This window comes from Aythya ferina (genome assembly GCF_964211825.1).
Source record: "Aythya ferina genome assembly, chromosome: Z".
Lineage (NCBI taxonomy): Eukaryota > Metazoa > Chordata > Aves > Anseriformes > Anatidae > Aythya > Aythya ferina.
In genome coordinates, this window is record NC_140299.1 from 44,143,259 (window position 1) to 44,158,446 (window position 15,188).

The 15,188-nt window shown below is 37.5% G+C and overlaps 1 protein-coding gene across 9 annotated transcripts in view; it reads left to right on the forward strand.

Annotated features, from left to right (window-relative positions):
* Positions 1 to 15,188, forward strand: part of AOPEP (aminopeptidase O (putative)) — a 199,148-nt gene that overhangs the window by 76,963 nt on the left and 106,997 nt on the right. For 5 of the 9 annotated variants that reach the window (XR_014687343.1, XM_084504751.1, XM_084504750.1 and 2 more), the window contains 4 exons: positions 2,824 to 3,013; positions 4,939 to 5,048; positions 10,821 to 10,923; positions 11,040 to 11,147. Coding sequence is in view for 8 of the 9 variants with exons in the window: in XM_084504751.1 (XP_084360877.1) it covers positions 2,824 to 3,013; positions 4,939 to 5,048; positions 10,821 to 10,923; positions 11,040 to 11,147 (511 nt within the window). In the remaining variant the exon portion in view is untranslated. Of the gene's footprint in view, positions 1 to 2,823; positions 3,014 to 4,938; positions 5,049 to 5,570; positions 6,606 to 10,820; positions 10,924 to 11,039; positions 11,148 to 15,188 lie in introns of those variants that run through there. The other 4 variants (XM_084504752.1, XM_084504754.1, XM_084504756.1 and 1 more) reach the window with 2 other exon arrangements.

Here is a 15,188-nt window from a genome sequence, read left to right on the forward strand (position 1 = left end):
AGGTTTCCCACCTTCCTTACTGCATCGAGCTAACCTGTTCTGGCCTGCTTTAGAAACTTGGGCCAGACTTGAAAAGACACCAGCTCGAGTCATATAAAGGCTGGGCATACCTTGTCAGGTCTTGATATAATTGTGGAGCTGAATCACCTTTGTCCCTTCCTAGTGCATACACAGATTTATTTCCTTTTTAATTCCAGTGAAAGCAACAGATATCAAGCATTATAATTCATTTCTAGTAAATCAGATGGATGGTATGAGGTTCAAATTCCTATTCTGGTTTAAAAATATATATGTATATATATTTCATTATATATAATATATATATATGTATATATATATAATTATTGCAATTTAATCATCATCCAAATTATCTTAATTTTCACATGGCCACTTTCTTGAATTACTGAATTTTTGAGCAACACCACTAATAGTAACAATGAATGATGTTGTACATCCCACATGTTAAAAAAATAGACTTAGGGATTTAGGTGAGATGAGTAAAGGTGGAGCAGAGCTTCTGGAATTCAAACATGTATTGGAAACAGAGAATCTGTATTTTAACATAATACATAGAATCAAATTTCTCCCCAAACTAGTAGGTGCTGGACATAGTATAAAAGCACGTTCAGTCTTTGAGAAAATTATTCTTAACATAAATGGGAACTTTGCACTGCTCTGTAGTGGTATCTGCTGCTGTATGAAGCTCTGAGTTGGACGTTTAGTTGTTTGTTAAGGGAAAACAGAATAAAGGGATTATTTAAGGTGTTCTCGGGAAAGGAAGTTGTTGGCTGTACTGAGACTCTAAAACGAAATCCTGCTGCTGCACATAATCTTATTTTTGACCTTGTAGAAAGTTGTATTCATATTCCTTGCCCAAAATTTAACTCATGTTCCTTTTTCTCCCTAAAGTGCTTTTTAATCCTTTTGTAAAGGAGAAGATTTTCTGATTGTGGCATTTCTATTATTTAATTGGAAAGAGAAGGAACTAGAATCTTTACTTTTATTATATGTATACCTACAGTAGTCTTAAAGTACACAGCGTTCTGTGAGATTGTTTATAAGGCATGAAATTACTTGTATTTTGCTGAAATAAATGGCCAAAGCACAACCAGCAGTATGTCCGGAATGTTATTTACTTGGTCCATTTCTGCATTTTTTCTTTGTAGCACTGTACACATGCCACAGTTAGGGGTCATTTACTTACCACTGACCAAAGTGGTGCCCCCAAAGCTGCAGTTATTCTTCTCAGTAGGGGCTTGTAATAAAAGGCTCATCATGTTCTGCAGCTTCTGTGCTCACTCTTCCCTTCTCTCTCCTTTACTTCTCTCAATCGGAATTGCTTTTGGCTAAGATTTCTAGAGCTGCATTTTTTTTCTTGATGTGTTCTTTGTGACTTGATTCCTCTATTGGTACTTACATTTCAATCATTTGGCATTGCAAGAAATAATGTAAGAAATCAACTTGTTTTGCTGGATTATATTTACTATTACTATTACTATTATTATTCTACAAGGAGATGGTTACTGAGTATGTTTTTCTACTTAAGTGTGTGTCATATTTTACGTTCTCAGTTCCAGATACTTAACCAGTTGCAAGAAAACTGTGGGTGTTATAACATCTCCAGCGGAAGGGTAGGGTGGGTGGGGATGCTCTATGGAACGCTGACGAATAATATTTGACTCTTGGAAATGTCTTAAGGCCATGCGCTCCCCTCCCACGCTCGGAAAGCTAGACTTAATTTTAAAGACCTGTAGTCTTGAAGGTATTACCATTGTTCTTTATTTCCTTTCTAACTGACTGGAACTGAGAAAACAGTTGAAAAGGAGATTATGGATGCCTAGGGTTAGTGCAGGAATACTCTGCAGATGGTGTTGGTGGTTTGTGTCCTTGCAGGTCCCATTAGTAGCACCATGCCCCTTTAATCCCTTCTATGTTAGTCACAGAGGTCTTAGTTCTCCTACTCTTTTTTTCCCAGGCGTAAAATTATGTAACTTTTAAGACATTAACGTCTACAACATCTGTAAGCATAACAGAAACTGCCTTACAGCAGAACAAGAGCTGGGAACTGCAGAAACTTGCAGTTCAGTGTGTTTTCCATAGCAGGGCAAGTATGCATAGTAGGTTTTTTGTCCCAGATTTCTTCTTTTAGTACTTGACTGCAAAGCAGAGTTGATACAGATTGTGTTGTTTTCTCCTGTAGTGAAAATGAGACATTTAGTCTCATCTAAGGCTTCTTTTCACTTCTGTGAAGGGTGCTCTCCTTCCACTGCATTTGTGCAAACCATCACCACTTATCATCAGTTGGTATCTTTTTAACTTGTTTTAAGTTGTAATGAGCACATGAGCTCTACTATACATTATCTTGTTCTTCTGGGTAGTGATTTGTTTTCTTTATAAAACGTTTCTGCTTTATTTATTTCCAGCTTTGATCATTTAACTGATAAATACGTACTACCCGTATTCACACCTGCTCATCTTTTATTATTGTGGCTTATGTATAAATGCTTCTGTTGAAATAAATCAGTCTTGTAATTTGAAAAATATAAAACTTTGGTTTAAGTTACTTTCTAAAGGCAATAGCTGTTTGACAGATGAACACAAAACAAGTGCTTGGCAGAATTTTAATTTAATTATCTGCCAACATATGATAAAGCACAACCCGACTCCTAAAAATGCCTGAACTATAAACCATTTGTCATGACCTAGCATGCATATAGTAATAACAGGCTGACAAGGCTAATAAAGCCTATATATTATTATGGTCATAGAATGTGCGTTACAACAGGTCTATAATGTATTTTGTCCTTCATTCCCATTGTACAGCCCACACATCATCTTCCTGTCACAGAGTGTATTACCTGGGGGGCACCATCTCTGTGGAACACGTCTGTGCCATGAAATTGCTCATGCTTGGTTTGGACTGGCCATTGGGGCTCGTGATTGGACCGAAGAGTGGATAAGTGAAGGATTTGCCACTTTCTTAGAAGACGTATTTTGGGCTAGGGCACAACAGGTAAGGTGATGATGTGTCACTTCTCAACTGAATCATGTGGAAACCAAAATTACATATATATATATATATATATATATATATAAAATATTATACTATATATTATATATACAACATGCATAATATAATATATAAAATATATTATACAATTATATAATATATTAAATATAATATATAATGTATAATATATATGATATATACAATCAAAATTAGATATAAATAAAACCTCGTGTTATGAGACTAAGTTTAAAAAAAATATATTGGAATTTGCATGCTAATTTGTTTTTTAATTCTTTCTTTCCACAATGAACACTGATCTTTACAGAGGTAAAGGTTAGTGCAAATAGGAATGGAAACATCTGCTTGTCAATGATTACTTTCCCACAAATACACGACTTAAATAATACTGTTCAGCTATCAAACAGGTGCTCTGCATTCTCTCCACTTACATCGTGTTCCTGAAAGTGGAGTAATCAGCAGCATCTTACTGAATATTGTAATATTTCAGTTACCTGATGTAAATGGTTTGCCTTTGGTCCGTGTATAGCCAAATGGCAAGCCTTAAAACAAAATGAATTACAGTGCCAACGCTTATACTTTTTTATGTCTTACAGTGTCTAGCAAGAGCTACCATCTTGTCAGAGGCTTAGAAATCATTGCCCTTCTTAAAGTGAAAAGCTCATAAATTGCATGTCACCTAGTAAAGCGGTTTTCTGATTCGACTCTTATTTTTGTCATACCTCTGCTATTTCAAGCATTTCGTGTGTTTGTGATTTCTTCTTGTGCTGGTGTCAGTTAGTCTCTGACTGCTGTTAGAGTTTGCAGAGCTCCATCTTTGGAAGAGCAGGTGGGACTGGGATCTGACATCGCGAGCTCTTCTGAGCCTCCGTTTTATTACGTATCAGGCATATTTCTAGCATTGAACAAAAGAGAATTCCTTCTCACTTACCATGCTTCTGCAATGAGAAAGAGGTGAAGGCTATCCAAACACTTTGCTTTTCCATTCTGGTCCTAAAAATTCGTTTCTGCTCTTACATTGAGCATCACTCCTCTACTGTGGGCTGCCTATATTAATCCTGTATTAATCCTGTTATACTTGTGTGAGTCATTGGAAAGCATTTTCATTGTAGTAGGCATCCTTCCATATAGCTGAATAGAAAGCAGTGAGCAGCAAAACAGGGTGATTATTCACGGTTACTTTAAAAGATCAGAAAATCTTTTTTTTTTTTTTTTCTTTTTATAATTATTGAGTAGTTTTGGTGTTGTGTAATCCTAGAATTGGAGGATTATCGGTGAATTCTTTGCTGCGTGACAATAATTCATGTTGTGACTGAATACTGGTGTAATGCAGGAGAACATTAGCTGCTTTTAGCTTCTCCCATTTCCTGTCCTTTTTTGTAACAAAAAGTGTAAATTAGTTGTTGATTTGTAAGCTGACAATCTAGCATTTATTTCATAAGCATGCATCTCTTTATGCTGTGTTAATGTGGGAAAATGCAACAGGGAGCTTTCACCAGGGTGGCAGAAGTAATAGGGAAGAGGGGTGAAGTCAGGACATAGAGCAACTCTTTGCTTTCAAGGCTGGGAAAAGTAAAGATGCAATCAGAACCGATAAGCGAGGTATCTGTACGGTATGTTCAGTTCACCTGCAGCCAGTCACTAAAGGGAAAGCAACATGCCTTGCTCTATCCTCAGACAGAAATATTTAACCAACTATTGATTTGATGTACCCAGTGAGGCTTCTGTTTTTCATAGTGCTGCTGTTAACTCTTAGAGCATGAGGTGTGACTATATTTTTTAACACGGGTGTTTATACTGTTTCTTGCATTGCCTGCACATTAAAGGAAAACAAAACGTGTTTCTCTCTGAAAATTATTGTTGTCTCTTGTGAAATGGCAATCAATGATCTGTGTTTTTCGTACACTAAGCAGCTGTCACATGATGAAGAAAAAGCACAGCAGGAATTGAAAGCTTTACTTCGCTGGCGACGGCTCAGAGATGAGGTGCAGAATTCTGAAGAAGAGCTGCAAGTTTTAAGGTAAAGCTACAGCACTGTAATCTTCACTTTTGCATGTTCTCCCCCTCCCTCTCCACCCCAATCCCGTTTTCTAACATTTTCTCCCTTCAGAGGACATACATCCAAATCTTCTAATTAAGTTACTGCATTTCCTTATTTCCTTCTGAAGAAAAAAGAGAAGTCAACTTAAATTGAGTAGGTTATTCATCTTCTATATAATGCAATTGCTTTTCTGTTTGTTACAGAAAGCTTTCCAAAAGGATGGGATTTAGCCTGATATTAAATGTCTCTAAGCAGTTTACAAGAGCCTCTATTCAGGGGAGGGAAGAAATAAAAGAGACCATTTCCTGAACAAAGTTCACTGTTTGAAGCTGTAACAGATTCATATTGTGTGGTTGAAGACAAGCACATACAAGAGTGTAGCACCTAACTGCCAAGGTGAATGAAGCTTTAAAAAACAAAGGAAAATGCATAATAAACAGTATAAATCTGCTTTCTCTTTGGAAATGACTAATGCTATTTAAACAAGATTTTGGTCTTTAGGTACCAGATGCTAAGCTGAAGGCTTCTTCTCACGTTGCTGAAGATATTAGATCATGAAAGGATTCCTGCTTTGCTAATGATTTAATCATCTGGGCTGTTCTGATTGGTGTCTTGGGAGTTTGCCATAGTCTTTTATCTTGAAGTATCTAGAGTGGCTGCCTAACATCTCCACTGATTGTCTCTCCACAGTCTTTGACCAGGAAAATCACATTTACTAATCTGAACTCAATTTAGGCATACATTGACCAAATCACAGAGGTAAATCAAGAGATTATGTAGTCTCCTATCCTCACATACAGGCAATATATACAGATAATCCTAAGCAGGTATTTTCCAACAGGTTCTTAGGGACCTCCAAATGAGAAGTTTACACAGCTAAGCTGTTTTGGTGCTAACAGTTAAGAATTGTTTACTAATACTAATTTTAAATCTTGATCATTTCACACTATGTAGATTTCATCTTTTTCTTCACAAACTGGAACTGAAAAACAAACTGGCCCCCATATTTTTATAATCATCTTCTGCATGTTTTTGGAAGACTGAAGCCATTTCTTTCATTTTAAGGTCTTCCCTTCTTTTTTGCTTTTCCATTCAGACCTAAAAGCCTTTTGCATTTGGGCATTGGACACTGTTTGGCAACACAGAAATTCCACTCAGTGGCCTCATGCCATCTTAAAAAAAGTAACCAACTTTGCATAACTGTAGCCTTTCATTGATCTGCTCTAATTCATGTTTATTAATGAATTGTGTATCATACTTGTAAGCAGAGTCAGTGAGCAATTTGATGATAGCTATAAATTCAAAAGTCAGCCTTATCACTAGCTGCCGTACAGCTGCTAGAAATGTAACTATTGACTGACGGTCTGTTTTTTATTGCTTTATTTGCTTTAAAATAAATTATTTTTATGAACATTGGTTCTTGTGATATGACACTTATCTGGATGTATGTTTTCCATTTTCAACATCATGGAATCATGTTTATCTTCTTTTGTGTTAATTATGTAGTTGTTACTTTTAATAAAATGTATATGTGTTGTAAATTTTTTAAATTATTTTTCTAAGGGTCAAGATATGAGTTTGAAATTCAGGAAGTAACTATTTATCTAGGAGGTCCAGGAAGGTGATTCTTGCCCTCTAACCCACTCTCATGAGACCCCACCTGGAGCACTGCATTCAGCTCTGGGACCCCCAGCATAAGAAGGACATGGACTTATTAAAGCAGATCCAGAGGAGGGTCAAGAGGATGATCAGAGGGCTGAAGCACCTCTCCTGTGAAAACAGGCTGAGGGAGTTGGGGAAGTTCAGTTTGGAGCAGAGAAGGCTCTGAGGTGACCTTGTAGCAGCCTTCCACTACCCAAAGGGGGCCTACAGGAGAGATGGGGAGGGACTCTTTGACATGGGTTACAGTGATAGGGCAAGGAGTAATGTTTTTAAACTAAAAAATTGGAAATTTAGATTAGATATTAGGAAGAAAATCTTTGCTATGAGGTGAGGCAGTGGAACAGGTTGCCCAGTGAAGCTGTGGATGCCCCATCCTTGGAGGTGTTCAAAGCCAGGCTGGATGGGGCTTTCGTGGTCTAGTGGAAAGTGTCCCTGCCCACAGCAGGGGAGCAGAACTGGATGATTGTTAAGGGTCCCTTCCAATCCAAACTATTCTATGATTCTGTGATCTTGAATTTGAAACTTAAGTTTTCAATTGACTTACACAATTAGTAGTCAAAAGTCTCTGTAATAAGCATGCTGCTTACGTTTTACATAGTGGTGGTATTCTCAATCCTAATACAAAAGAATGACAAGTCATTTCTTTTCTGAAAAGTATGCCACAACTATGCACTTTAGGAGAGGATCACATTGCCAGTTTGGGATTCTGTCAGTTCCTGCGTAATTTCGTTAGTTTCCTGTGGTTGCATTTAAGGACTTTCCTCTGTTTTCAATTCAGATATAAATATTTTTACTGTTTTTGTAGCATGGACTTGAATATATTTGCTCTTTACATATTTACTGTTTTGTTTTTTCACCTGAAAATATATGTGTGCTTTCCAGTGTTGGTCTATAAGAGAGAAAATTCAGAGTATTTGAATTGCATGAGGTTTTGAATGTGTATTGAGGCTTGTGCTGGTTCAGGCTTGTGATTTTATGAAAGGATATTAAAAGTAAATGATAGCTGTCCCTTCCTGCCAATTCTGTCAGGAATACAGAAACCAGCCAGCACACTTCCTTAGCATAAGCTTATTCTTCACCTGTTTCTCTTGTTCCCTGCTAGCTCTATGATTTTCTGTGCTTTCTTCTGACAGCAGGAAAACCTTGCTCAAAATTTGACAGTTGATCATATTAACTCTTGATCAAGGAAATGAATAGCTATTCACATGAGGTGAAAGCCACTCAGCAAACTGATCATCAGCTTATTATGATGATCATCAGCTTATGATGGTGATTATTATTCTTATTATGAATATTTGATAATACGTTATAGTAGCATCTTGGATGCTAGAGCTGTTGAAAAACTGAAGCTAGTTGTGAAAGAAATAGGTTAGTGTCTTTTCAGTAGGCAGCAGGTCTGAAAGGCTGAACCAGCATATCTTAGTATTGAAGAAATAGATTATGACATTGAAATGTAGTGCTCGTATCATAAAGACATAATATCAGACAAAATCATGTGTGTTTTCTCACAGAGTTTGAAGGAAGCCTGAATGATAAAAGCACCTACAAAGTATGTCGTGGCACTCATTTTAGTGGCCAGCATCAATGACAACACTGTCATCTTATTTGAAAACAAGGAAGACTTGAGTAGTCCATTCTATTCAGTGACACCAAACACTTGTGTTGAGATTGTTTCTTGTCCTGGTCCTTGTGACTGAACTTCAGCTTGAGATCTTTAATGAAGACAAACCAGTGTTGACATCTAATTCTGTATTTGTCTCTGAGTTCCACTTGAGTCAAGTCAGTGACCTTACCTGTTTTCCTCCTGAAACAATGCTCTGTGCCTCCTCTATAGGTGTTTTATTTTATCAATAATCTGATAGGAAATGTGCCTTTTAGACTGTCTCTCATAGTCTCTGCATACCTTTTCATGATCACATCAGACCATTTAATTACCATCCAAGTGATTTGTAATTTTACTTTGTATAATGTAGTTTTCTGCCTGGCAGGCAAAAGCAGCATCTTTTGCTTCATTAGATATACTGCCAGTATCAAAAATCTGCCAGGTAGCAGATTGAATAGCTTGAATCAGCTTGTCTTAGTCATTATGCCTAGCTGAATCTACTAGGTTAGATGCCAGGTTTTGTAGGTCAGTGTAACAAACTTTCAGTCTCCGTACCTTCAATGTGTTGTAAATATACTCAGTGTTGCTTTAAATTAGTGTGCTGAAGTACTGACACTACAGAACAGGGTGCCTTTCTGAATATTCACACACTTTTGCAGACATTGTCTAGGATATATATATATATATATCCTTGGCAACAGGAATTTCCTGAGTTGCAACATCCAGAAGAGAGATGGCTTTCTAGTCACCTACTAGGATTTACACAGACACAAAGTTGGAAGAGGAAAGAAAGAAACACAGAATAGTAGAATATCCCAAGTTAGATGGGACCCACAAGGATCATTAAGTCCAGCTCCTGGCTCCATACAGGACCACCCAAAAATCAGACCTTATGTCTGAGAGCATTATCCAAACACTTATTGAACGCTGGCAGGTTTGGTGCTGTGACCACTTCCCTCGGGATGCTGTTGCTTAATTTAGAATAACTCTGATTATGGGAGTTACATCGGTTTAGTGTGAATCCTGTAGCTTGTGCTCAAGCTCTGGTTTTCAAAATCTATACACTGGACTATTTATTATGAGAGAAGCAAGAAGCATTTTGGCTGTCTTTCTGTATATGCAGTGAAAAATGAAAAGTTGCATATGAAATTCCAGCAGGCCTTACATTCAGGAGAGTGATCCAAATGGCAGATAGGTGCATCTCCTCTCCTCTGCAGTGGGTCTGCAATGGTTATCTTGTCTTGAAGAGCTGGAGTTGCCGTGGGACGTCAGTTATTCATCTCCATCCTTCAATGTTGAAGGAAAATCTCCCTTGATAGAAAACAAAAAATATTGCATTGTAAAGGACTGTGTTAGGAGCAATGAAAAAAATGAAGCTGCATTTACTTTTTTATTTCAACCAGTTAACTTTTATCTGTGACTTTAATGTGTGTAGGGAATTTGATGTGTACAGGTTCTGAACAAAGCACTTGAAGAGGAAAAATGGCTTAGCACTCTTTCTTATTACTGGGAAAACTGCACTAAGAAACTATTACACAGACACAAAAAAAAGGAAGAATGTTTTTCTCAAAGCAGACGTGGCCCTGAAAGAAATTTGATCACTGGAACTGGCTCATGAGAAGTGTGTGGACGATGTGGTTTGAAGAAGCCTGAACTGCTGTGGTTTGTGTTGCCCCTGTTCTATTGAACTGCGGGAAAATATGTTTGGTTTCTGAGGCTGGCCCTTCAAAATCCACAAGAAGACTTGGAGATGTTGTTTTCAGTCACGGGGTAGGCTGCAAAGACAGGCATCTATTCTCAAACCACTGTTAGCTGGCATGTTTTCTGGATGGAAGAAGCAATGTATTCATAGCTTCTCTTTAATCTTAGTTTATGCTTCTAAGAGTCTAGGAGCCCTCAAAACTTTACTAGCGTAAACTTCTGGCACACCAGATACTATATTGCATTTTAAAATCAGACAGTGAAGAAGTAGGTTTGTTCTATACTTGTTTAAAAACCCCAAATGTGTGTGTGTGTTTGTAAGGCCTCCTCTTTTAAAATTTCAAAGCTTTTCTTCCAACACCAAACAGCAAAATGAAAGCCAGAACACGGTTTCTTCTGCACTGTATTACATGCAAATGAAAAAGCTTATTTTTGCAAGTATAGCTGTTTAAGCTGTTAAGCCAACATTCAGGAAGGAGAAGAGAATCTGTAGTTGAAAATAATTATTGCAATATCCTTTCTTCCCTTCCCTTTTGTTCAAAACATATTTTATATTTTTCTGTTTGTTCATACTTTCCCTGTACACTGTAGGAAAGCATGCAACATGATGTCATGCTGGCAGTGAAGAGAGTATACCAGCTTGGTGATGGCCTTCATTTTTACCCCAGCTGAACTTCTCACGAGTTACTATGACGTTCACAGTGCTTCAGCTATAAGAACATGTGGTGTATGAGTTATTTCTTTACTTACTTATCCAAGACTTCATTAGCCTGTTACCATTTTAGGCCTAACAAGGAGAGCACAGGAGAAGTGAGTGAGTCTGGTGCCTCCATTGTCAAGCATGGTCTTAAAGCAGAAAAAATCTTCATGCAGGTTCACTATTTGAAGGTGAGTGTTGTAAGCTGATTTTTATTGAGATTGCTTTACTAATATTACAAAGACTTTTTTCTTTCTAGATATCAGCAAATTCATGTCCTGTTTGTTTCTGGCTTAATTTCTTGCAGGGTTATTTCCTTTTGCGGTCTCTGGCAAGGAGAATAGGAGGGGCTTCATACCTTGCATCTTTACGAAAATTTGTCTATAAGTTCCATGGACAGCTTGTCCTTTCTCAGGTACTGTGTTTAGCGTTGCTACTCTTTGAAAAAACAAATGACCTACATTTTCTGCTTGACTGTCTAAATGACTGCTACTGGTTGTGGTGGAAAGACAAAGGAAATTGTTGCTTATCAATATTGATGAAATTTCTACCTACTAGGAGGCAATAGCTTTTTTCAGGGTGATCCATAAATCTGATACCCTGATAGTATCAGATAATATAAGTAATTGATTTTTTTTTTTTTTTTTAAACCATCAGCTTGATACTTGGGAAGGTCATGTTCATAGGTACTGATGTTCTCAAGCACAGGACATCTACTCTCCCGTAATTGTCTCCTGTACTATTTTAGCTTCTGGACTTTGGCTGTGATCATTCAGTCTTTTACCAGATAACTCTGTTTCTGACAGAGAAGAAACACAGAGTAGGAATGTAACTGAAAATCTCTATAAATAGTAACTGTGTGCATGTTATTTTCTGACTTTATTTCCTTCCTCTCTGCATGCAGCTTCATTCAATTCTTTTATTTTCATGGTAGTTCTTACGAGGACTGCATCCTTCCCACAAAATCTGTGTCCCCATCACTGTATGGCATTGCACCCACTGTTATAACAGTCTTGTCACAGCATCTTTAAAGGTTTCCTCATCATGCTCCGTTCTCCCACGCTTTCTAAAACAGTATTCTTTTCTTTTATTACCAAAGCATAAATCCACAAGGGATATTTAAGATGCACAGCTTCTTTCTTTCAATAGAGTTTTTCTGACAGTGATAACATGCAGTGGCAGCCTATTCTTAAGAACAATTATTCTTCTAGAAGAGGATTCTCCTAGAATAGGATTTCTTTCTGGATTGGTAAAGGCAAGATTTAAAAAAAATAACATTGGATTAGGAATCAGAATCTGCCCTCTCAAAGTCCAAGTGCATATATTAATCACTTGAACTACAGACTTAGCTTGTTCTCTCTCTGACATAAATGGTATGTAATTATGTCATACAACGTAGATCAGCTTTAAAAGGAAAGATTGAGCAAGACATACAACAGAATATTGTAGCATCAGTTAGGTAGAAAACCTATCTGGGATTATACATAGAAATTAATCTCCCCCAGGCTTTTCTGAAAGAGTTCTGTAACCCATGCTATAGCATTAAAAGAGAGATGGTCTTGTCTTCCAGTGTTTTGTTTTGAGAAAGGAGAGGAGGAATAGGTCTCCAAACCCAAAGTTGTAGGAATCGTGTCATTGGTGATGAAGTCAGCACAGCAGCTTGTTGCTTTGGTAATGCTGCGAGCACAACCATTCGTGGAGTGTGTGAACCAGTTCACTAAATTCAACGCAGCTAAAAATGGGACTGGAACAAAAGCCACAACGTGACAAATAGTTGGCATAACTCTGAGAGCAATGTGATGAGAGTGGGGAGCAGGGAAAAAGAGGACAGGAGCGCCATGAATGAATTTCTGAAACCAGTCAATATTACAAATAAATGTTTCCTTGCAACACATAGAAAGAGGTCTCTGATCTTGAGTGAATGGAGACTAGGACATTCCTATCTCTTCCAGGGTAGTAATTCCTTGCTCAGTGTGCCTGGTATCACTCTGAAGGGGCCATCCGTGCCTATGTGTCTTTAAAAATAACTCGCTGACCTGTGGATTCTTTCATATGCCAAGTCACACAAAATGTAGGCACAGAAGCTCTACTGCTATATCTCTGCCCCGTGGAAGAATATTTGCAGTGCTGAGGGTGTTAATGTTTCCACTGCTGCAGCTGTTTCCTGTACCATGTTACCCAGACCCAGACCAGTTGTGCTTGGCATAGAGTGGAAAATGCTAGTGACTCTACTAGCCTTGTCCCCATTATGGTGTCTGAAATCATAAATATGAGCTTCAGCTATTACACAGTTGAAAACTTTTGGAAAATTACAGATATCATGAAACTGCCAAAAGCCAGAGGCAGCCTAGTGTTTTATTCTGGTTGTATTCTGGTGCTGGGATTTTTGTGAGAAAAAGCTATCTTGTTGCTCTTAGATCAGTCTCCTGGTTGACATGAGATGAGTTGTGTCAGCAGGCTGTAAATGCTGCAAAACATCCCAGCACAATATGCTGTGAGTCATGGTAGCTAGGTTGCATTGCAATGGAACTAACCATCAACTAGAGACTTCTCCTTCTGTCCAGCACTCTGCTAAAAAATGTCAATATAAAGTTTATCTAAGTCTAGTCTCATAAACTAAGATACTACATGCTGCTTCCACACTGAGAAACCACCGCCTGGAGCTGTTGAATAGAAACCTTTTCATCTGGGGCTGTTGGATAGAAACCTTTTTTTTATTCTTTTTTTTTTTTCAAGCTTTTATTTCAGGTTTCTTAGGCTACTTTTTATTTGAATGTGTGCAATATGTGCGCAGCTACGTATGTAGGTCAGAAACAGATGCTTTCCATCATTTGAAGGGATTTATTTGGTGAAGAAGTGTAACTTTTACTGTATACAATACTACCGAAGTATACTGGTTGTGCACAGTAAATATTCTTAGCAAGAGCCTTGAACGTTCCTAGATGCCTGTTCATGAGTCATGTATAAAGAGGTCACAAGGCCTTGGTAATGCTTTTTGTGCCTTTACCTTGTAGCCTACCTAGCAGCCCAAATCCAGTCCCTACTGAAGCTAATTGGAAGAGTCAATCTACAGCGTCGGCAAGTGTTAGAGCAGGGCAAGACTGAATTTTGACATCATCCTGTTTTTCGGTCACTATGGTAAAAAACACAAGCGAGATAGATCTAGATTCAACTGCAAATGTATTTACTTTCTCTGTAAGAAATATTAAAGATTATATTTATGTTGGTATCTGGTATAGGGAGATAAACAATCACAGCAGGAACTGAAAATGCAGAAGCAATGAAGTCAAGTTAGTACAAAGTTTATTATTCAAGTTCCTTCTTGAACAAACATGCTGTCGGGGTTTAAATGAATAAAAGATTTAAAATAAATAGAGGTGTGAGTGGCAAGTTTAAATATCAGAGTGTTGTACCTTCACCTTGTCCAAAGTAATTGTAAAGGTTCCCAGCTTTAGGAATTGTGGGAAAGAAGGAAAGTAAAAACAGTGAAAATAATTGCCCACATTCTGAATACCAGTCTTGTTTTCAGTGGTGTTTGTAGTATTTTTCCTAGATGAGAACTGCAGGTGCAAGGAAATGACTTCAGATGTGAAACATTAATCAGTTTTCTTTTTTCCTTCATTTTGATTACATGCTCAGTATGTTCTTAATAGTAATTTTTGTTTATTTTAGTTGAGTTATCAACAGACAAGTAAAACAAGTCTGGAATCTTTGAGAAGGATTTAAAAAAAATAAAATCTTCCATTTTCCTTTCTCTGGGAGTATTCACTTAGTAGCTGCTTTGAAAGAACTTTTTAAAATAATGAATGTAGTGTTCCCTGACTATAAATAAATAGAAAGGAGGGCAAGCTGCTGATATTCTTAATGCAGTTAAAGATGTTGTTCAGTCTGATATTGAAACAAGAACACCTTGGGAACTGAATTGTTTGCAGGCTTTCGTTTTCATGTAGTTCTATCTGCTGTAATAATAGCCTATGGTCTGAAGTGTTCACCCAATCTGACAGAGCTACAATTTGCTCTTGTAAAATGACAGTTAAAAAGACAGCACTGCAAAAAATCTTAATTTATGTTATACTTGAGAATAGTAAAGACAGATGTATGGATCCAGGCTCAGTGCATATACCTTCATCAACATGTTCCTGCACACCCATTTACACATGTAAATATCATTATAATCCTGTTACACCAAAAATTGGTGTCTGCACACACAAATAGCCATACAACTGTCTATTTGCTTTAACTAGAACTGGAACCCTAAGCATGCAGTCTGTGTGTATTTTGGTGTTTCAACCCCTAGAACATTTACATAATTCTTTTAGTTAAACTTTTATCTTTGCAGTTTGGCTTCAGCTGTTCCATGCTTGCTGACCTGTAAGCCTGAGTGAACAACTGTTGACATCTGTGGGCTTGATGTGGATTTTAAGTCTTAACAAAGATAAGGAAATAAAATCACTTT